General features: G+C 32.4%; 3 protein-coding genes across 4 annotated transcripts; 2 read left to right on the forward strand and 1 right to left on the reverse strand.

Annotated features, from left to right (window-relative positions):
- The first annotated feature begins 737 nt into the window (after positions 1-737).
- LOC114389344 (F-box protein PP2-A13-like) lies at positions 738-4,688 on the forward strand. The gene is made up of 3 exons (XM_028349992.1): positions 738-1,317; positions 1,528-1,646; positions 3,896-4,688. The coding sequence occupies exons 1-3, from the start codon at positions 988-990 to the stop codon at positions 4,314-4,316; spliced, it is 870 nt and encodes a 289-aa protein (XP_028205793.1). The 5' UTR covers positions 738-987; the 3' UTR covers positions 4,317-4,688.
- A 2,387-nt stretch (positions 4,689-7,075) lies between these two features.
- On the forward strand, positions 7,076-11,963 carry LOC114390650 (F-box protein At4g00755-like). 2 transcript variants are annotated; one of them, XM_028351465.1, is made up of 7 exons: positions 7,076-7,379; positions 7,471-7,586; positions 7,992-8,143; positions 8,445-8,855; positions 8,975-9,150; positions 10,530-10,648; positions 11,111-11,963. In XM_028351465.1, exons 3-7 carry the CDS (start codon positions 8,008-8,010, stop codon positions 11,385-11,387), a joined length of 1,119 nt encoding a protein of 372 aa, XP_028207266.1. In that variant the 5' UTR covers positions 7,076-7,379; positions 7,471-7,586; positions 7,992-8,007; the 3' UTR covers positions 11,388-11,963. The 2 variants fall into 2 exon arrangements, with proteins under 2 accessions (XP_028207266.1, XP_028207265.1); XM_028351464.1 differs by lacking the exon at positions 7,471-7,586.
- A 3,237-nt stretch (positions 11,964-15,200) lies between these two features.
- On the reverse strand, positions 15,201-22,047 carry LOC114390876 (probable transcriptional regulator SLK2). The gene is made up of 10 exons (XM_028351787.1): positions 21,930-22,047; positions 19,980-21,129; positions 19,643-19,774; positions 19,298-19,346; positions 18,460-18,674; positions 18,304-18,372; positions 17,678-17,778; positions 16,739-16,832; positions 16,540-16,609; positions 15,201-16,359 (listed from the first exon to the last, which is right to left on the reverse strand). Exons 2-10 carry the CDS (start codon positions 20,937-20,939, stop codon positions 15,452-15,454), a joined length of 2,598 nt encoding a protein of 865 aa, XP_028207588.1. The 5' UTR covers positions 20,940-21,129; positions 21,930-22,047; the 3' UTR covers positions 15,201-15,451.
- Between the last annotated feature and the right edge of the window lie 1,822 nt (positions 22,048-23,869).

The raw sequence follows: 23,869 nt of genomic DNA on the forward strand, positions 1-23,869 counted from the left end.
AAAAAAGATAAAAAGCTTTTATCATATGAGTAAGATTTATAATTTTTAAACCAATTGATAATATATATTATATATCAAAATTAATGTATAATACATATTATATATATAACTATGAATTATTAATTATATTATATCATTATTAACCATATCTGTTACAAAATCTAATGCAAGTAATCAAGATAACATATATTTACGATTTAATGATTAAGTCAATAAAAAAAAACATTTAATAAACTATTAAATAGCCTAAAAATATTATATATGCTTTAAATCAATGTAAATCGACCTTCTACAAAAACAAAAGCTTCCAACCTCTCGTTGCGTAGAAGTTAGAACTTAGAACTTAGAATATTGAACGCTGAATTTTATTAAAAATGAGACGAGATTTATAGGGATTATTGGCATCGAATACCATATTCTAATCCATATCCACAACAACAAAAATAATACAAATTTGAAGAAAGAAAAAAACATCAGCTAGGAGGGAGAATATAGCTAGCCGACTAGGCCACCCACAGTCTCCACACATAATAATCGAAAAAGGATGCAATTAAATGAATTAATCAACACCCCACAAAGTCCCCCATATGATATTCGTGCACACTCATGGACACGTCCACTTTTTTATTTAATTACCAATTATTTTTCATGTTCCAAATTAGAAGAAGAAATGGACCCAAATAATTAATTTTCACTTTTAATTATTATACTATACTTTTGCTCAAGCTCCCCACCACAAGTGGTCTTTCTTATAAAGCCAAAAATTCAATGTGTCACAACCCCTTCTCTTTCTTCATCCAAACTCAAACACAATAAAATGCAAACACCTTCATCAGTTGCTCCTTCTTTCTCTCTTATGCTCTATCACCTTCTCCTTTACCACTGAACCAACACAACAACAACCCCTTTATATACTCTCCAATCTCTTCAATTCAACAAACCCAACACATATATCATTCTTTTGTGTTCTCAATTTTCATAAACTATATGGGGGCCGGTGTTTCTACAACTGCAATAGAAAATGATGATGGGGGCACTTTTTCTTTGTCAACAAAGACTACCCTTGATGATATCCCTGAGAATTGCATCTCTTCAATGATGATGAGTTTTGATCCACAAGAGATTTGCACATTGGCAAGAGTGAACAAGGCCTTTCACAGAGCTTCCTCTGCTGACTTTGTGTGGGAATCAAAGTTGCCCCCAAGCTATAAATTCCTTCTAAATAAAGTACTTGGTGAACAAAGTCTTGGTTCCATGACCAAGAAAGAGATCTATGCCAAACTGTGTAGACCAAATTTCTTTGATGGTGCCAACAAAGTAAGTTGCTCAATAATCTTCATAGTTATATAGTGGATCGGTTCTTCAGCATCATTATCTTTCATTAATGATTAATTTCAGATTAGTGGTGTGCCTTTCCCTTTCAAATTTTATTTTTGTGTTTTCAATTTTCACTTTCTCTTCATTGCATTGACAAGTTTGATTCGATTTAATTTGTAACATTTGTTCCTTTGTGATATGATTGTTTAGGAAGTTTGGCTGGACAGAAGCAGAGGACAAGTTTGTATGTTCATTTCATCAAAATCCTTCAAGATTACAGGAATAGATGATAGAAGATATTGGAATAATATTCCAACTGAGGAATCCAGGTGAGAGAGTAGCAGATATTTTTTTTATGAATTTCAATTTTTTTAAATTGAAAATTTACCAAATATAGTTTTTTTTAATCAAATTTTATATATACACGCAATACAAGAAACTAAGATCGTGTAACTGGTTAAGGTTGTAAGATAGGCTTGCCTGTGTTTTCATAAATTGGAAGGAAAAAAAAATTAAGGTATATGTCTATATGAAGAGAAAAGTCAAAAAACAGATCATTACGCGTGTATTTCTTTTGATTATATAATTTATTTTCTTATGGTTCATGTTGCAATCAACATTAAGCTTGTTTTCTTCATCGATGAGGTAAATATATAAAATTTTAAATAGAACTTTTTCAGTAAAAGTCATTTTCGAACAAATCGATCATCAACACATGGAAGGGAAAGTCGTTTTCTTGTTGTATATATGCATTTGGCGCGTCCTTTCTATAAGTACAATCAGGCACATATATATAGTAAACGTTTATTTTCTGCAAAATAATAAATGGTTATTTTAATTAATTATTTGAAGAATAAAATAATAATAGTTATTTATTTAAAATAAGTTGAACCATACATCCACTATAATTCAACTCCAAACAAATTATCCTCTGTGATTTAAGTATACATACTGTAAAGTAAACGGCAATTTCTTTTCTGAAATGCTTTCATCATAAAATTTTGCAATTATTTTCATTTTTTTATCAAACAAATTATCAAAACCTCTCTTTCAGTTATGCACATCGTTTCTTAAAGTAACTATTCGTCTTTGACTTATTTTACTTATATTTTTAATATACGTTTTTCTTTATCAGAGTGCATTGCACTTTATGAGAGTATTAGAAATTTTCTCATTTTCAACCTTATTAATTAATACAAGCAAAAAAGTTTAGGTGTAGAGTCTACTTACCGTGATTTAGGGACAAAGAAAGAATTCGCATATGATTATACGCCCATATTTTAATAAAAATAATTGACCTTATTTTAATGTCCCCCCTTTGATAACCTTGTAAGAAATTCAAACTATTTGCTTGAGGGAAACATTGATATTTTTATTAATTACGATGGCAAGAACACTTATAAAATGTTTTATGACTCTTGATGATAGAAAATCCATGACAAGTGGCTTGTTTTGGTATATTTTTCTCAAAAAGCCTCTTGGCAATTTGCTTTACCATATTCGGGAAAGCGATTCGTCCTAGTCAGCCATTCACATCTTGTAGGTAATTAAAGAACAAAGAACGAAAGTGCAAGCAATTGGCACTTAGAGAATTCCTTAAAAATAAGTTGAGAAGGACTTCTATAGAAAAGTAATCAAGCAATTATTAAAGATCAGACTATTGTCTACTAACTCTTCCTAGTCACCATCTTGTAGATAAATAAAGAACAAAGAACAAGAGTGCAAGCAAGTTGCATTTATAAAATGTTATAAAATAGCTGAAAAGGACTTCTATTCAAGGAAAAGTAACATTAATCAATTAACATTGTATATTTAAGGCATGGTAGTTGAAGGTCATATATCCAAACACAACGAAAGCATCTTTGTTCTGTTGTTTCTCTTTTACTAATAAAAAGTCATCTATCATAAATTACTTATAGTAAAAATTGTTCATAAAATTGAAAACATGCAATAAAATTGGCTCAGGAATTTTTTTTTTCCAATAAAACATTATCGCATACTTGTAGCATGTTATGTAAAATTATCATTACATTCGTATTTGGATACATGCAATCTCAATTAGTTTACAAGTTACAAATTTTCCTATCAATAAAACAAATAGAACTCCTTTTGTGTCTTTACCCCTACCCTCATTATAAAATGATATCTATGGAGATGCTCTAGCTAATGAGCCGAAAGTAAAAAGAAAAGGTTCTGTTTTCCACGGTTAAACAAGGATTCCAACTCCACTACATATTAAGGTTATTTTGCTTTTTCCTTAAAATTTTGGAATAAAAATTTAATAATATATTTTATATGAGAAATTATACAATAATTCATTCCCAAAAAAATGTCAGTTTTAAAGATGAAATTATCTTATTATAACAAAAAAAACAGAAATACTTATGCGCAAAATTGGTGAAAATTTGCACAATAATTATCTTTGCCCTCTTAATATGACACTAAGAAACTCTTAATTAGAACAAGGAATCCAAATCTCAAGTTTATGCAATACATTACTTATTGCAAATATTTGATTTAAATCTCTTTGAGTCGAAATAAAACAACCTTAGTTTAACATTTGTTTATAATCATGCAGGTTCAAGAGTGTTGCATATCTTCAACAAATGTGGTGGGTTGAAGTAATAGGGGAGCTAGAGTTTGAGTTTCCAAAAGGGAACTATAGTGTATTTTTCAAGCTTCAATTGGGCAAGCCCTCAAAGAGATTGGGCCGGCGAGTGTGCAACCTTGATCAAGTGCATGGATGGGACATCAAGCCCGTTAGATTTCAACTATCTACATCGGACGGCCAGCGTTCACTCTCCCAGTGCTATTTGCGTGGGCCCGGAGAGTGGGCCCACTACCATGTTGGTGACTTTGCAATCGATAAGCCCAATGGGCCAACCAACATCAACTTCTCCTTGGCCCAAATTGATTGCACTCACACCAAAGGTGGTCTTTGCATAGATGGGGTAGTGATTTGCCCGAAGGAGTTCACAGAAAGATTGAAACAATTTTAGCAAAGTATAATTTAGTTTGTGTTTTTAATCAATCACTTTTGTGAGAGCAAAATTAGGTCTAGGTCTCTCTCTCTCTTTTGTGTATTTTTTAATTATTTTAGAATTTTCAAATTATTGGCTCTTTTAGGAAGACTTACTTAGGGGCACTCTATTTTTGTTAGAAAGGAAGTCTTAAATGATGTGGGAAGAGAAAAAGAAAGTGGAAAAGAATAATGAATTTTGAGCCCAAACAGTTTAGGGACAAAGATTTGTGTTACTTAAACCACAACTCTTGTACTGGGTGCTCTTATTTTTGTGCAGCTGTGAGTATCTCTTTGCTTGTTTGTAAAAAAATTAAAATATGTGAAATAGTTTTGAGTCTTGACTGTTGCATTTAATGTTATATAATATGGAGTAACTTGTGAAGTTTGTGATTGTTTACCTTCGGACTGCTATTCTCACCCCTTCCCTTCGTTTTTGCTATTCCCACCTCCTTCCTTTGGAAAGGATATTTTTGGAATAAGAAAGATACAGTAAAGCTTGGGATGGGAATAGCAAAAAGAAATGTGAGAATGGCAACTCTCTTTACCTTCATATTTTAAACCATTCTCTATCAAATTTACTAATGTCTTTCTTTTGTATATCAAACAAAAATACGTATTAATAATACATTTTGTAACACAGTTTCTATTATTATTTAAAATTTAAGCAAAACTACTAAATAATGTAATTTTTATTATATTTAATGAATCTCATTTATATTTTATAATTTAATAATTTAATAATTTTTAATTAATAATAAATAATATTTTAAAAATAATGTACTTAAAATTGTTTTAATAGTGTTTTACTTCCATATAAAATAAAAAATACTTGTGTAAATTACACGAATAATTGATTTTTTCACTGTAGGGAAATAATATTTTATTTTTATGTTGATGTCGTGAGGATACAAGGTGATCTTGTCGAGAGGAAGCGAAAATGGACAACAAATCAATACACTTCTCAATTTACATTTATAAAATATCTAAACATACACTGAATATTGTACTTACTGTTTAAGATAAGTTAGCCAAGTCAAATCACTTTAATTATTTTTGTAATCAACTAATCATACAATCACATGGTCTGTGATCCAACAAACTCAGAATTTGAAAAAAAAAATACCGGTTAAATTAACTTCTAGATTCTATATGTCTGAATTATTTAAGTTATTAATTATTTTAACTAAGTCTTAAATTTATATGTACTTTTAATTAAGTCCCAATGCAGTATGTAATTAAAAAAACAAATACAAAGACCTAATTAAATGACAAATACAAGATCTGTGACTCAATTAAAATAAAAAAAATTCAAGGATATAGTTAAAATTTAATAAAAGTTCATAAACCCATAGAGTAATTAAACCAATTTTATCCTACTCAATTTTTCTTTTTTCTCTTTTTCACCTTTCCCACCTTTTTTTGGTCCTTCTTCTCAAAAACCTATTTTGTTATTTATATGTTTCTTCACCATTCTTCTCTTTAAAAAAAAGGTTAAATTACCATTTCAATCTTCCTATAATTTTTAATATGTATTTTTTATCATCTTGCTTTAATTGTTATTATAATTGTGGTCCTCTATTTAAAAAAAAATCACAATTTTAATTCATTCTTCAATTTTACATATATATATATATATATTTTATATTTTGGTCCAATTGTATTCTAGACCCAGCATATTCACTTACAATAGCATAAAAAATAATTTAATTAATTGAAATATAAAAGTAAAAGAAATAAATGTACCTAAAATTGTAAACTGAACCAAAATTGCAAAAAAAATTAAAATAGGAACACTCAAATCGCAAAAACAAAAAAAAGATCAAAATCACAAATTAAATATTGCATGAGAATCAAAATTATAAATTAACCTAAAAAATTGAAGAAAAAAAAACTACATTTTTTCCTCTGTACTTCTCCCTCCCAAATTCCATCCTTTTCATGTTGATTGTATTATCATATTTTTTTTCTTCTAAACCATAGTATTCTCAAATAGAGGAATTCTATTTGAGTAAGGTAGCTATGAACATAAAATATTTTTTTAAGTATTTAATATAATTATATACTTAAGACTTAAATCGGATACCACTATTTAATCTACAATAACTTAATCACAATTAATTAATGCGTTTGATGGTATACTATTACATTATGAGGAATTCTTAAATAAAAGTAAAGAAAAAAATCATTCTTGGACTATGGTAAACATTTATGGGTCGTTTAGCAGAAGTATCAATTAAAGTGAATTTGCAATATGCTTGTAACGTTAATTGTTGATTCAAATATCACAAAACACTTATGAAAAATAAAATATTTTAATAGTATCAAATAACATAGTGGTACAAGCAAAAATCACATTTTTTATTTATAAGAATTAAATAAATATATCAAGAAAAAAGTTATATATCGTTTTTATTTAAATAAATCTAATAAAATAAATTTTATATCTCATATTAATTTGTCTCCAAATCAAAAACAATTATTGTCGTAAAAAGATAATTTTGATTCACCTTAAAAACATAAAAAAATTAAAATAAACTTTTAAAAGATAAAAGAAAAAAAATATAACAAAAAGAACATAAAAGTGTATTTTAGTGTAATTTACAGTAATTGAAGTTTTGTGTTGTAAGTATATCCATTATTTATTCATAAAATAATGGTACAATAAAGAATTAATAAAAATAGTATACAATAATTTATTCGATCCTGTCTTATCCTCTACGAACCTGTCTTAAAATTAATTGATTGTTCCCATCATCAATATCTACGCTAAAATTGATCTAAATAGATTGTTCTACTCAACAATATCTACGCTAAATTCATCATCGTGATGATGTTTCTGTTTCTTCTGAAAAAGGTATCACACATAAATCTAGAGAAGTGTTGACCCATTCTCATCTGCAACTACAAACACTCTCTGTCCTTGACAGACAGCTGTTCCAAACCCAACACCATTCACCTGCTCCCACCATTCCATTTCCTCTTTCTTTCTCCCACCTCTCTCATATCTTCAGATCCATCACTCTCTTTGCAGAAAAAAAAGGTTACCCCTTTTCCATATTTTACCTTTCAAACTCTCTCTCTCTGTATGTATATATAAAGTCTCTTTCTCATGTTTCCTTACTTGGGTGTAGCTTTATTTGGCCATCAATTTAATTGCCTGACCAAAGTAACCATCTCGTTCCCTTTTCTGCTTTGTTGAAATGCCATGACAGTTCAGATTTGTAGGAAGCTTATTGGAAGAAAAATAGTAAGTTAGAAATAGACATGTTTAGATATTTTCCTTTTTTTAAAAAAAAAAATCTTTTTTGGCTCATAATTTAGTCAATTTTCAAGTGACACAATTTTTTTATAGTTGAATAATTTTTGGGTAGCCAATTCGTTAAGTCAATTTCTCTGCTTGCCAAACTTTGGGGTAGTCAAAATTTTCAAGTTTTTGATGTCCAGTGCTTTAATTGCGATAGGGTCTATGATTTTTAATGAAGGAAATAATTTCAACTCGTTATGTGGAATTTTCCTTAAATTCCACCAAACTTAATTGATTTTTGGTGAAATGCTAGTTGCTTGAAGAAATTTTCTTCCAAATCACCAAGTGTTTTGGCATCAGTATGGGTGGCATTGATGATTGATCTTTGGCTGTTCTGTTTGCTATCAGGCTTTGATATTTGGAAATGTCTGAAGTGAGAAACAAAGTGGATTTCATCCAGTTGCTTGGACCTGACATGTCAATCAAGATTCTCACCCATTTGGATGACCCTTGTGATCTTATTCGGGTTTCTTCTGTTTCCAGTTCTTGGCACCGATTTGGTAAGCCATTAGAGTTTAATTACTTGTAGTGGTAGCGTTTGTGTTTTTGACTTTTTGTCCAAAAAGTGCATATTGCTTGAATGCTGATTTCTTTGGAAAGGTTTTGTTTATGCTATATTAAATTTGTTATGGCTTCTAAATTTTTTAAGTTAAATAATGCTATATTGTCCTGTATGTTTTATTTTCGATATGCTCTGATTTTTTATTTTAAGTTTGAAATATAGTGCATTGAGTAATCATTGTTCTTTGGCTTTATTATGCTATTTATATGGTATTAATACCCAGTCTAAATATTCTGCAGTTATTGAACATGGCCTCTGCAAGCAACTTTGCTTGAAAATGTTTCCTGAAATATCTGGTGTTGCTCATATAATTGAGCTTGACAACATTATTGAACCACTAAGCAACACTCTTGGCAGTTATGTAAGTTGGGAGTCTCATAAGAGAAATCATAGAGTCTATGCATTTTTGGCTTCTGGTCTTTCTCCTATGAGGAAAAATTGCATCTCAAAAGCCATTAGTGCATCCAGCACTGATAACTACCCTGAAGAAAGCATTCTACATACGTTGGAGCCTGGGGATAGAACTGAATATAGAGCATCATACTGGTCAAGCAAAGGGGAAAGCGATCCTTCTGTTCCTGAGACTTTAGTTTATGAGCTAGCTTCAAAATTATGTCTTGTTACGGAGATTTATGTCCATCCATTCCAAGGTTAGCCTGGTAGCTAAATTAAACTCCATTGTGTATCAAGTTAATCTGAAAAATGGGTATGTTGAGGATCATGAACTTTTGCTTAATCATCTGACAAAGAATCTATGTTTACTTGTCAGCATATTTTCAGCATGGCTTCCCTATATATTCTGCTAAGGCTGTCCGATTCAGAATGGGCCATTCGAAACACCCAATGGAATTAGAGAGTCCTGTGGACAACATGGCTGCTAATCACGTCTTGGGCAATAATCAATTCATATGGACATATACATCACCTGAATTTCCAATGCTTCAAGTGAGTTGCACTATCAAAATGCAGGTTTTGCATATTCTTTTTTATCCATTCAATTTATTCAACGAAGAGGAAGCTTGAAGTTGAGATTCATCTACTGACTTTTTTCTGGGAATCATCCACTTATGAAATTCTCATTCTTGGTTTACTGGTAGTTGGTAGTTGCAGGCTGCAGCTATATTAATTACTGGGTAGTAATGCTAACAATATTCTGAAAGCCTTAAATGTTGCCTTTAGATAGCAAAGAGGAGTTGCTTGCATCCTTTGGGACCTGAGTCCTGTGATCTGAGGCACACTTCAGGTATCATTCAGATGGAGAATTTATGTCAAGAACAGGATCAGTCAGGGCAGCTATAGTGGATGTACGGGTACCCTTTCTGGTTCAGGGAACACTGTTGTTGGGCTTATTCAAGAATAACACTGATTCAATTAATGATTCAGAAAAAAAAATAGTGTGCAAAAGGGAAGTAGAGCTACAATGTGCTCCACCATTAATAAGCCCAGTAGCCATAGGGGATACACACAACAAAGCAGCGAGCTAGGGAGCTGTCATATCAGGAATTTGGCAGAAGGGAAAAGGGTAGATGTTTTCAGTGTGGCCTACCATTTGGTCTCATGCCTAGGTGCCTCAAAGTAAGTATGAGGGTCATGATTTTGACAGATGAATGTGTGTGAAAAGGGGGGATTGTTAAAGATGGTAATTCTGGGAGGAAGGACAGTGTGAAGGATATGGCTACTATAGTACTATCAGATCTTGGTTCCCCAATTTCACCATTGTGGACAAGGTTGAGGTTATGGTTCTGATAGGCTCACATGAGTAGTAATGTCTAAATAGTTACGGTTTGGCGGATAAAATTGTTAACATTAGGGTCTTGTATATATAGTAGAAGAGGGGTAAAAGAGGGCAATCAGATTTGTTAGTTTTGGAAACAGAATAGGGACTCTGTTGTGAAAGGGGCAACACGTTGTTGTAGGGAAAACTCGTGAAACTCGGAAGCAGAATTCTATCCCTTTTCTGTTGAGATTCAACAAACCCTTGCAATTTTGTTCTCTTTCTCTCAAGCTTTCTCAGTTCTTTCTGTTGTGGGTTTGTAACAGTTTTAGTAATAGCAAATCTTCAGTTTGATTAATTGGCAGGTTGGGATGAATTAAGTGACCAAATGTTAATATTTAATGAAATGAATGCTGGATTATCACTCAAGTCTATTTTTTTTCTTTCTTTTTTTTGGCGGAGTGACCTCATGTTTTACCTGCTGAATATAGCAAGCATGGATTAGACATTTATCCATTTTAGATTGAAAATGTATTTTTTTTTTTACAATACAGTATTCTATGCATGTGTTTGACACTTGCAATAGGTTAGTGACATACTGACTTTACAGGAAAACCGCTTGCAAAAATTCAAGCTACCTGAACCTGTTCTGTGCATTGGAGGTGTACTGCTAGTTGAGCTGTTGGGTAGAGTTCAAAAGCAAGAAATGGATGAATTATTCTATATATGGTTTGTTTCTCAAACCTTCTGTTTTTCTCTTTCAATTTAACGCTGAATCAGAATAGAGAACTTGATCTCTTTCCTTTCCATCTGTTCTTTCATGATATCCATGCCATTCACGGGTTTTGATGGAAATTCAGCATATTATTCCTTGCATTTATCTTCGAAAGATGAAAGCTAATGCAACAACAGATAATATTTTATTGAAATGCAATACTTCTATCTATACTGGATGCTGAATAATTTCATCATGTCAATTAGCTTCTTTCTTTAAGAGTTCTTTTTGTTAGTTCATTGCCTACATCTTAATTAGCTTTTCAGTTGTTTCTAACTTGATCAAAATTTCCAGTCCACGAGTTACTTGTCTTGATTTCCTAATGTAGAATGATTTTTTATTTTGAGAAACAATTGCCATCTGTTTGCTGATCTGTTTTTCATCTTTGATAAATTGGATTACTATATATGGTGCAGCATCTCTCATGTTCAAGTTATGGGACGACTGCTTTTTCCGGAATTTGATGTCAAAATTCATCATCGATCAGGAAAGTGTACCTTGAAATACTGCCCTCAAACAGATTGTTATATGTCTTCTCCAACATCATCACCGAGAAGCAACTCGAGTAATCCGTCACGCCTGCGGACCATAACCTCAAGCATAATGCAGAGGGGTGTGAGACGTTGGGAGCAATTTCTCTTGGGTGCATTGCTTGGTACTGGTCCTGTTGTAGTTGATAATGAAGATCAATGAAAAAAAAATGTAAGTAATAAAGTACTTCCATTCTCAAATGGAAGACATTGGTCCCAATATCTGTATAGCATGGAATATGTTGAGCACAATAATAAGTAGGGGGAAGAGGCAAAGTTTCATCTTTATTTGTTTCTTTCTGTTACATAAGTCTTGTCTTCATGGCTAGTTATTAAGGATAGGTTGTACACAAATTTTCTGGCGGCTCGAATTGATAACGAAATTTGTATTGATGATAAGAAGGATGATGGAGTACTTCTACCACGTATTCTACATAATCACGTGTTCCAACCTGGTGGCAACTGATACAGACAATCCACTTGTTTGAACCTTAAAAATATGCCATTCAGATTGGGTCCCTATGATGAAATATGTGCATATGCAAAATAATTGTAAGTATCATCATCATGTTGTTCCTGTCTTTGGTCATATTGGTAGGGATTGGTTACTTAGAATTTAATCTTATACTCATTTAATGCTATGTAACCAATTGGAGGTCTATAAATCTCTCTCCTTTGTAACTGATTGGCTTTCCCATACGTTATAATATATTCTATTTTGTTGACCAAAAACAAAAAATTGATTCATATAACGCCATACTCTGAAACTTTTGCTTTCTCATGGCAATCGGGTGCAAATGCGTTTCGTTTTCTTGGATTAGGTGTTTAGGTGGATCTGACCGAGTCTGTCAATTAATTCGATTCCATCCCATTTTATTAGAATTTTATAGTTTGGATTGGGTCATTAGATTAAAATTTATTTTATTTGTATAAATCTAATTGTTATTGGATTGAGTGACTAGTTTAAAATTTTGGCTTCATCAAAATCCAATCTAATCATGGTATACTAAAACAAATATAACAAAATACTAATTATATATTATGTACTAAAACTTAGTAGTAAATTATTAATATGAAAATTAGAAAGCTCTAAAAGTCACTCATTCTCAGCAGGCCGCAGTAGAGTTTCTTCCTAAAATCAGCATCATCTTAGTTGCTAGTTGTCACGACCATAATTGTAAAACCATAATAGAAGGAGGCATGGAGCAGAGGAACAAAGGAATGACATTAATTGGCTTATCTTTTGTAAAACAATTTGAGTTGTAAAATAATATATTTATGGTTTATCTTTTTCTATTTTTCTTATGAGTAATACAGTGTTTTATCCCTTACTTTTTTTGAGTTTGGAATTTTCTTTTCAAAAATTAAAGAAGGGATTATTTTTTAATGACCCAATCTGATAATCAACCAACCTAAATCTAATAAAATTTAATCCAATTCAAATCACTTACACATGTTCTAAGATGAATGGCACTTAGGTTTCCTAAGCGGCTATCTACACTTTGTTGAGTGGACACTGCATAAACAAAGCCTATAAATTCCATTCATTGTAACATTATTTCTTCTAAACTTGTTTCCTCTGTCACATTCTCTCGTTTCTCCCATTGCAACGAGTGTTCTCTCAAAGAGATGCAACCCTCTCTGGTGCTCAGTTCCCTCTTGGAGGAGGATTTTTTCATAAATTTATTTGTCCACTTTTTATAGGATTTTTTTTTAATTTCTAGATGCATTAATTATTTTTTTCTTACATACCTTTACTTAATTATTATTTCTCTAAATATTAATGAGAAATATTAAATTGATAGAGGGACAAGAAAAAATGTAATTTTTGAGTAATAATACAAATAATTAACATATTTAATATGATTAATTAAATTAACTATTTTTTTAAAAAACATAAATTAGATAAAAAGTTCTTATAATTAATTATGGAGGAGAATTGTTAATGAGCATAACAACAACATTGATGAAAGCTTATCTTATCCCCAATTTGTTCCTAGATGCATGTCATTATTGCACCTCAAAGTGTGCTGTCTAAAAGATTACGGTGGTTCTGAGTGGGAATTTGTATTTGTAAGATATGTTAAGCAGAATGCAAGATCATTACGAGACATGACACTTAGCTGCAGTAATAAAGTAAATGAAGGGGAAAAGCACGAGATGTTAAGAAGACTATCATTGTGCACAAGGCTCTCTCCAACTTGTACACTTTGATTTACATAGTAGTAAAATGATCTTTGAGTAGCTGCAACTTGCAAGTAACTTTGTGATGTTTTCATTTGATAAGTTGACATTCAGATTGTCTGATTATGTCTCTAATCAAGTTGGACGGACAACAAATTCTTACATAATATTCTGCAATTACAGTGTATGCATTATGTATTGATTGTTATAATGTGCATTTAACATTATAAAGATGAGTTTTTTTTTTTTTAGTAATTAAGGATAATTTGAAACTTATCAATTACTGAAATAGACCTTTGGGCTAACGTAAATCTAGCAAACTGTTTTTTTATGTGGGGAAATGGTTGCTTCAATTATGCCTACGAGCAAATGCTATTTTAATTTCAAAATTTTCGCAACTAGCTAATACTCTATTTATAGGAATGTTATTAAGATGTTTCGTGGATAGTATGGTTTTATTCTAGAAAGGATTGTTAACAACATAATTTCTAAGTCTTTATACCATACTTTTTATTATTACAAAATTAAAAATTACAAAATTATGAGTTTGATCTATTAGTAATAAGTGAAACACATAAAACTGAGTAAATTTCTGTCGATGCTACGAATTTGGTGTGGGGATTAAAATAGAAACTAGTCACCGGATTGAATCAAAATTCAAACAACTCCGGAGACTATGAGTAAAATTTGGTTGCAAAGAAAATAAGTTTTAACTTTTTTTTATCCCAATTTTATTTTTATTTTTTTCTATACATAAAGGCTTATGAAAGATATTTATATATGCATTACTGTTGTTATTCAACTATTACTCCTTGGTGCTTGGTGGTTTTTATAAAATTCATTCAATAATGTTTCTTATATTAATTATTTAAACTAAAATACTACTAATTAAAAAAGAGAATGTAATGACAAACAAATAAAAGAGAGAAATAGAGAAATATTAATGATAAGGATAATTTTTTAAAATTAAATAAATTTATTGTTATTAAATATCAATTAAATTAATCATTCTCTTCAATACTAATGAATTAAGTAATTGAGCCATATAATTAATACTAAGAAAATATTTAACTATTTAATATGAATTTTTAACTAAAAGAACACTTAATGTGATTACTATTATTCAACTATTTATTAAGAATTTTTAACTAAGAACATTTAATATAATATATTTTTTGCTATTAGTTTAAATTATGTAATAGTATATGTATGAAGAAAGGCAATGTACCAGAAAATTCATGTAATAGTATCATTTTGTATTAGTTTATTCCCTCTATCTTATAATAACTATCATGTTAGAAAAAATAAATTCCCAAATAATTATCATTTCCATCGTAACATCAATTATTATTATTTTATTATTTTATTTGTATCCCTTATTCTCTATCCTTACACACTGAACAATTCCCTTCACTGTCTTCCATTCCCTTCAATTAAAATCCTTGGCTGTCCAAAACTTAGACTTCGTGCACCACATTAACTATCCTGGTTTTTTTTTATGTATGTATTGCAATAGACCACTTGTTTTCATTTTTTCTGTAACCCGTCCCACAGTACGCACACGGCACACTTTTCTTCCTCGGGTCTGTCACTGAAACTGCAATTCAAGGCAAATATTTGATTAATTGAAATGCTTTTCTTCCTCGGGTCTGTCACTGAAACTAGTGCAATTCAAGGCATATATTTGATTAATTGAAATGCTATTCTGAGCTTTTCAGGTTAATACTGATTTGCATACGTCACGTTAATAATGCTGTCAATGGGAATGATTAAACTTATTTGACACGAAATGTAAGTGCCGTATAGAAAGCTAATTGTTCATTTAATTGTCCAATAGGTTACACTTGCAGGACAAAAACCCTCAAATAAAATCTCTAAACACCTACTCGAGTCCGAGTCCAAACAAATTCCATCAAGAAAATGACAGGGAAAACCAAGGAGGAAAATAAATAAAAAAACCCATAAATTTAAAGTGTCCTGTACAAAGATAATAAGATAAACACTTCAACAAGATATGCCAATTACATGGCCAAGTTGTGCTAGTCATGCCTTCCAGCTGAAACCCATGTTGTCATCAAGATCGCTGTTAAAGAAGGGGTTATCCAAGAACTCATTGCCAATATCCTGAGCCACGTCTTGCAAATGTAGATTTTGTTGCATATCAGATGTTCTCTGGTTGAATCCATTGTTGCCACCGGCCGCAGAAGAATCACTATTTGAAGCTGTTTTGAAGCTATTATTCCTTGAAATGGGTCTATTGTTTCCTGGAACATTGGCAGAACCTCCGCTTAAAGATGGAGTATGGCCCCCAAAACCCATTGTGTTCTTTGAAATATTCCCATTTGCATTATGTCCACCAAGAGACTGTGATTGCAGTCCCCCATTGTTATTTGACATTTCCTGCAGCAATTGCTGGATCATCTGCTGCTGCTGTAGAGCTTGATTTCCTTGGGACCCCTGTGAATGATTTTGTTGAAGTAAACCATTTGCACTTAATGTGCGCTGTTGAAGGAGTTGTTGTTGCTGCTGCTGTGGGGTTAGATGGGGACTTGGGAAACCACCTACAGGCGAGTTCTGCATTGAGCCTGGAATTAAAGCAGGACCAGTTCCTTGCAAAGCAGAAGAGGGACTCGGGTTTGAATTATTGAAAGAGGACCCTTCGCGCTGAAGTGAGCCAGGGCTAGAGTTCATTGAATTTTGCCTCATGAGAAGATTTTGGTAGTTGTTCAGTGCTAAAGCAGCTTGGGCTGACCCACTCAAAGCACCACGACCAACCATATTATTAGTGTTGTTTATATGGTTGTTCAATCCAGGATTCAGTGTCATTAGCTTGTTGAGTGTGTTTCGATCAGTTGGCAGACCTTGAACATTTGCCAGCTGTTCCATTTCCTGCATCTTTTGCATCTGGCCCTTTGAGGCTGTTGCTAGTCGAGGATAATTTTTCAGACTCTCTGCAGGTAAATGTTGGATTAATATACAAAGATCATTGACAATATAAAAATATATTTCCAAAAAACCTAAAATTGAAACAGATTCACACAACTAAAGATTAGGAGTCCAATGAGAGAAAAAGATGACAAAAAATAGAATTCAATAGGGTAATATAGTCATAAAAACCACAAGCAAATTACCAATTGCACCAATTTTGTGCTCTGCACAGATATCTATTAGGTCTTTCATGCTATTGACAACCTCCGAAATCTGTCAACCATCATAGCAGGCAATTATAAGGTTAGAGAAAATATATAGAATAAAAAATGAATAGTTTTCTCTATGGTAAATACCACTCAACACTCAACATAAACTTCGAACTCAAACTTAACAGCATACCTGCAAACATCTCACGTATCTTTTAGAAAAGCCCAAATCATTCAGTGATTGCAACTCCAAAATCTTTGCAAGCTGGCGCCCTGCTGTCAATACCCTGGTGCAGAATAAACATTATTTTAAGCTGGGTCCAGTGTCGTTTTAATTGTTAACTTGAACTATGCTCATCCCACCGAACAAATCAATAAATATATGTAACACAATATACTTTTCTTATTAATTGAACTAGTAAATGTAACACAGACTGTTTTAACCAGATAATTTTTTACCAAACAACTTATAAAAGGCCCAACTAGAGAGTGTGGTTAATAAAAGGGAAGCAGAATCTCAAAAATCTACTCTATATTAAAGATGCCGTGAGACGCTCATAGTCTTGAATAATCTCCTTGTCAAAATTTGTCTGCATAACTTGAAACATCTCTCTATATATATTTTTTTTAAAAAGGGCACCAGAATATAAGCAAATATGCCAACAGAGGAAAATCTTATATTACAATAAGATCTCTCTGTTTCTGTTTTTTGGTTATTGACTTACAATAAGGTTCTACATTTCGATTACCAAATTGTGTTTAAAAAAGCTAACAATAAAAATGCTTAATAACATTTTATTGAAGTAGTTTTTGGTGTTAAAAGTAATTACAACACAAAACATGTTCAAGCCCAAACAAGCCCCAATCACCTTATCACTAACAGCATTTGCAAGCCCCCCCCCCCCCCCCAATGCAAGAAAAAGAAAACACAGAGAATCCAAAAAATATGAAGAAATATAGTTTGCATCATATCCTTCTGGAGTTGTTTCTCCATCTATCTAGCCAAAATACAGTATGCACCATTTCCAAGATAGCAGGCATCATATAAGGTGTGCAGTAAAGAGAAATATCTCAGTTAAGGAGGATTTACTAAATACACCAATCATTAAAGAACAACAATGTATTAACTTACATGTTGCTGTTTGTTTGTAAGTCTTGCTGAGAAACCCCATCAGCCCCACTTTCAGCAATTGTACTCTGGCATTTTTGAGCTACCTGAACTAATTGGTTGACCTGAAACATTGTGAATCATCTGAATTAGCTTCCAAATCAACCTCTATATTGCCATACCAATCAACTTTACTTTGGAGAGGTGTGCATTTTTTCATGCCTTGCCTCTGACGCATTCAAACCCCCTAGTGCCTTATGGGTACCATTCACCTTTAATTTCCTTGATCTACACTTCATAAAATAAGAAAGGAAGTTTCACCAGTGCCTACCAATTTTTGTACCCAAATGTCCATATACTGTCGCCATTCACCAATTTTCATTTCCACATACAGTCACGAGAAATATGATAGAAGAGTAAAAGCATACAAGGAGTTAATTATACAATCATGTACACATGCAGAATTTTTTCTACAGAAATATTCAGAACATGCAAAGTGGACCACTCCAGGGTAATCCCAACTTGATTAAAACCAGGCGATAAACGAAGATCTACTTCAAAGAAATATTCTACCAAATAGCACCATCATCTATTCAAAACAAAGAGTGGCTGCAAAAGTGAAAAGCATTCTAAAGAATGCAGAATCATACCTGTGGTGCAACCAACCTTCGAGGAAGAAGTTCTTCGTGGCGTCTTGCACAGAACTCCCAAGATAAGATCTATGCATATCAACAAGAATTTCAGGAGGTCATTATAAAAAAGATTCAACTAGAAAATGCATTTAACTGTAATAACAATTTTGTAACCTTCAAGTCTTGAGTGAATATGATGCGAAGTTGACCTTCACGAACAACACGAAGCTGCTCATATACACTCTCTTGAATTGCTTTTGCATATTCCAACATCATCACACCAGAAGGAAATCTTGTTTCACGAGGCAAGTCCAGAAACAAAAGTTCATCAATCACTCCACTTCCAAATTTGATTTCATTAAGCCTAGGTAACACTTCATAAGTTGCCTCTGTACACAATGCACAATGGACATAGTATTAGTTACAAGATTTACATCAGAAATTTAAAGAAATAACATGCTAATCATCTAGTTTACAGGCACATCCAATGCACAAATTATGCATCTTCAGTTAAGAATCACTCAGTTATTTGACTTGCTTATTATTGATCGCATTTAGCTCAAGTTTGTTTTGTTCTGTCTAACTTTCAAGTTTAAAACTAAGTTACAATTAAGAATGTGGTCGCTGGCCAGTTCACAGGGTACTTATCAGCCAGAAAGTTAAACACATATTGGAATTTTACAATGAAACTAAATTCTCACATTAACATATTATAGAATAACAACACAATGGCCACTTTGGTTTGGTTCAATAAAGCAGTTTCCATTTTCATTTTGTTTTCAAAATATTCACAAATATGTCACTTTGTTTTCACTCTGTTTCCTATTTTTAGAAATTTGAATAGGAAATAGCGAAAACAGCAAATCTCCAGTTTATAGTTTCTTAAACAAATCTTTGAAAACAGGAAACAAAGTAAAAATTTTGTAATTATTATGAGAACAGTGAATGAAGATAAAAAAAGGGTTTTCTCAAACCATATAGGACTAAATATTTAAATTTCCAATATACTTACCAAATCCCCTTCCAGATTTAGAACCACACATGTCACACTGCCATGCATCCTGAACAAAGAAATATCAATGTCAATTTATGTATTCATCAAAGATTCAATAGCACTAAGATTAAAAAAGCAAACTAGTGTAGACCTAAAATAGAAAAGAAAATAAATGCAATAATTTCAGACATAACTTTGGTATAGAGGCATTTTTAAGAGTTGTTAACAATTACATGATAAGCTAATGCAATCGATTAACATTTTGAATGCAAGATTGAACAATTGATTATTAGCAAATATTAAGGCATCACCCTATTTATGAAGCAAGAAAAACAAGGATAAATGAGAAGTGCAAAAACTTACCATAGCTGCTTGGGGGAAAACACCAAGTGCATGATGCCCAACATTGCTATATAATGACAAGCACCACCGTTTCTTTGCACGAGGAGAGTAATATTCAGCAACAAATTTTCTCCAATAGGCAATACTATTATCCTGAAGCAAACAAAAAATTCAACAACAGAGTTGTAACTAATCTAGAACTTCAAAAATACTCAACACATACAAATGTGTTCAGATATACCTATGTTCCTGAAACCAAAGGAGTAATCTTGAAAAAGAAAACAAAAATGAACTGATAATATAGTGAATCTCAAATAGATTTAACACTAAGCACATGCAGCAAATAAACAGAACTCACATTTGGCCTTTGCCTTTGATGATAGAGATACTGCATCAATCGACGGGCACATACCCCACTAACACCACTGTCATATGGACGCTTGCCAGCAGAAGAGGGCTGCATCGCTTGTTGCTGTAATTGCTGCCTCAATTGCATTTGTTGTTGTTGATGCTGTTGTTGTTGTTGCTGTTGCTGCTGCTGTTGCAAGTGGGCTCGCTGTAATTGTGGCATTGACTGAAAGATTTGCTGTTGTCTCAGTCTCTGCTGCTGCTGAAGCAAAGCCTGTAACTGGGGATTACGACCCTGGAATTGCATGGAATCTTGTCTCTGAAGAATCTGTTGTATAACCTGCTGCTGCATTACATCTTCCTGTTTGATATCCATTCTAGGTTTCTTTGACAGATGAGACATATTATTTGGATCTTGAATGAAAGATCCTGGGACTTGTGCACCCATTTGGAGGGGAGACAGACCAGTCTGCGATGTAGCACTTGAAGCACCCTGCGGCTGCTGCTGATTCTGCTGCAATTGTTGAACATTCTGATCTTGGTGAGAGCTCTGTTGTACCACAGAGGAACCATCCATCACCGATGAGCCAGAAATACTTATATTATTCGATGTAAATGACATAGGAGAGGCAGGTAATCGTAAGTAAGAGTCTGTGTTAACACTGGCACTTCTCTGCAAATGGGGGCCACCAGAGAGAGCAGAATTTGCATCCGTGACTAAAGAACTGGCTCCAACACTTGGTGCTGAGTTTGGCACACTGTTCAAAACTGCATTATTCATACCCCCAGAAACCGGACCCAGGTTTGAACGACTGGCTCCTGGAACCGTGCTAGACGAGTTAACAAAAGATGAGCTTAAGTGAGAGTTAACTACATTCTGTGACTGCCCATCTCCTTGAAAGAAAATTCCAGAATGTGAAGATGATTGGGTTAACCCTCCTGCCACCCGAGAAGGTGTCATGGGGGGCATCCCCCCTTGGTTGGAATCTAAGTAGCTCTCCAGAGCCAAACCTAACTGGTACTTTAAATATTCTCAAATAGCTCATGAACTCTACGTAACAGACAGATTGCGTGTCAACCCCTGATCGTATTTCTTCTATCTCTTCTTAAATATCCAAGCTTCACTCTATCACACAACCTTCTATCAAATCCACAAACTCCTGTTCAATCATAATGCACCCAAAATTGTTATTTCCTTCTCAACACCGGACAATTGCTGATATGAATCTAAGTAATCTAACAACAACAACAAAGAACAAAACATATATACATATTCATCAGCACAAGGAAAACTCCAGCTAAAACTAATAAAAATTAAATCAGCAAACAAACACGTCTGCAAATTGACCAACACCTCAATACCCTTATCCAGGAAGGAAAACCACAACCCAACAATTTAACACACCAAATTCTAATTCTAACAGTTTTACCTCCTCTTAAGAGAGAATTTCACTTCAAAGAGAAAAGTAAGGTAACAGTTAACACTATAATGCCAGTGACAAAACATTAAGATGTCTAAATCCACTCCCTTTATTTTCTCATGAGAGCTATAACTACTCACTTTTCCATTTAAAGTGAATCAAAACCCAAATCCAATGATCTCCACGAAAAAGATCAACATTTTAGGGATAAAAAAAAATCCGAAGCTCTGAATTGACACATTCAAAACCCAAAATCAAATTTTAAAACCTAACAAAGGAACTGAGAAAAACAAACAAGAGCCCCAAATTCCATTCCCGGCATGCACAACAATTCAGAATCATAAAAAACTACGAAGTAATACGAGAATGTCCCAACTCGCATCACCAAACAACGGGAAAACGCGAACCTTAAACATAACACCACGAAAATTGAAAAGACAAAAAACGAAAGAAAAAAAAAGTAAATTGTGCACAATTCTCTAAAAATAAATTAAGATAAAAAAAACTAAAGGATTCGAGATCGATCAGTAGCGAATAACCTCCCAATGAAGCTCGCAAAACAGTTCAGAGCCAAAACGAATCGTTTAGAGCTACTCTGCGAGCTGCAAAAAAAGCGAAGCGTGTAATGAATTGAAATCATAGAGAAGAAAAAAGAAAAGAAAATGTGAGAGAAGAGAGTGGTGTTTTATAACAGTGTGTGGTGACCGCTTTTACCTGCCACGCGCTATCGCGTTACCTGCAGTGGCCGGTCACGACTGAGACACGCGCCGCGAAAGTGATTGTGGAACTTAGTCGGTGAGTGATAGATCCGCAGACGCTTGGAGACCACATTGATGACGTGGCGATTTTTCATTGGCCTAAAGTTTTAAGCACGAGAGAAACTGTGGGTAGGTAATATTCGCTCTTCCCGCAACATCCATAACTCCAATGTATTTTTCCAGTGTAAAAGTCCTTCAATGTCTTATCTTACAATTTTTTGGGGCGTGGTATATTTTTATTTTTATTTTTGTTTTTAATTTTTTTAAGGAGAAATCAAAATGTTAACAAGAAGACTTACAATATAAATATTGTAAACTAATCAACATTGAATGGTAGAATAAAATTTTGCGGGAATATTTATATTTAAAATATTTGCTTCTAACGACAAATGAATTACTCTTTTTTTTTTTTGAGGAAATGACTTACTTTTAGGTACACCAAATAAATGAATTGTTCTTATCTAGAATTTGTGTGTAATTTAAATATTAACTAATCAAACTTTAAATAATTATTATCGCTAAAAATTATTACATTAAAAATTTGTGTGGCATTATACTATAAAAACTTACTGATATGTTTAGAATTTATTAATAAAATCATCCTCCTTAAATTAAAAATATTTCAATTTTGTTCATGTAAAATTTTTGGGAGAAATCAAATGTTAACCATGGCACTCACAATATAAATTTTGCGGCACATATTTATATTAAAAACATTTGCTTCTAAAGACAAATGAATTACTCTTATGTACACCAAATAAATGAATTGCTCTTATCTAGAATTTGTATGCAATTAAAAAATAATTATTATATAGAGAGGGAATAAAGTATAATTTAAATAATACATTAACTAGAGTCTAATTGTACATAGCCCACCTTGAGAGTGGGGGTCAATTTAATTGAATCGCGAGAGTGAAGAAAGTGTACCTTACTTTTATTCACCTTCAACAGTAACTCGCTAAAGTACAAAGATTGTTGATTTAATTTATTTATTGTCAGTGTGAATCTCAATCCTGGAAGTCTTCGTAAATTGAATTTCAATTCATTTTAATTATTTGCTCTTTCTAATTTAAATTCTAAACCTGCAGTTTTCTCATCTCAATTCTTATTTTACTTTTTAATTCTCACTTTAATCCCATTAAATTAGCAACAATTACGTAGCTAAATGCACGATCCTTGTCAAAATAACAATTTATTACTTAATGACACCCGTACACTTGCAATTTTTGTGTCACTAAATTATATATTACTGCTATTATGTAACAAGTTAACTTGTAACAAAAAAAATTAACAACTTAACTCATTAGAACTATTATTAAAAAAACTTTACACAAAAGTAATTTAAATGCATAATAGAAATTAGTTTCCATTGGGGAGTTAATTGACATAAGGGATGTCAATCTTATTAAACATCGGAAACTAGTTTCGTATTTTTTTACCAAAAAAAAGGGCTAAGTGGACAGATAAAAAAAAAGTGTAACAAGTTAAGAAATCTGTTCTGGTAAAAATTGATTAAATAAGCAACAAAAATAGGATTTAAGTTAAGAAATCAAGATGAGTGGTAACATTGGAATAAAAATTAGTAAGCATTTACAATGTAACAGGTTAAGATAAATAGCCCAAATTAAGATGTCACATTATATGTAAGCTTAATACGAGGCAAATATTCCAATGTGCCTATTTGGAACGCTGCGAGTGCTATCAATGGTATTTGATTTAAA

This window comes from Glycine soja, chromosome 16, assembly GCF_004193775.1.
Source record: "Glycine soja cultivar W05 chromosome 16, ASM419377v2, whole genome shotgun sequence".
Taxonomy (NCBI): Eukaryota; Viridiplantae; Streptophyta; class Magnoliopsida; order Fabales; family Fabaceae; genus Glycine; species Glycine soja.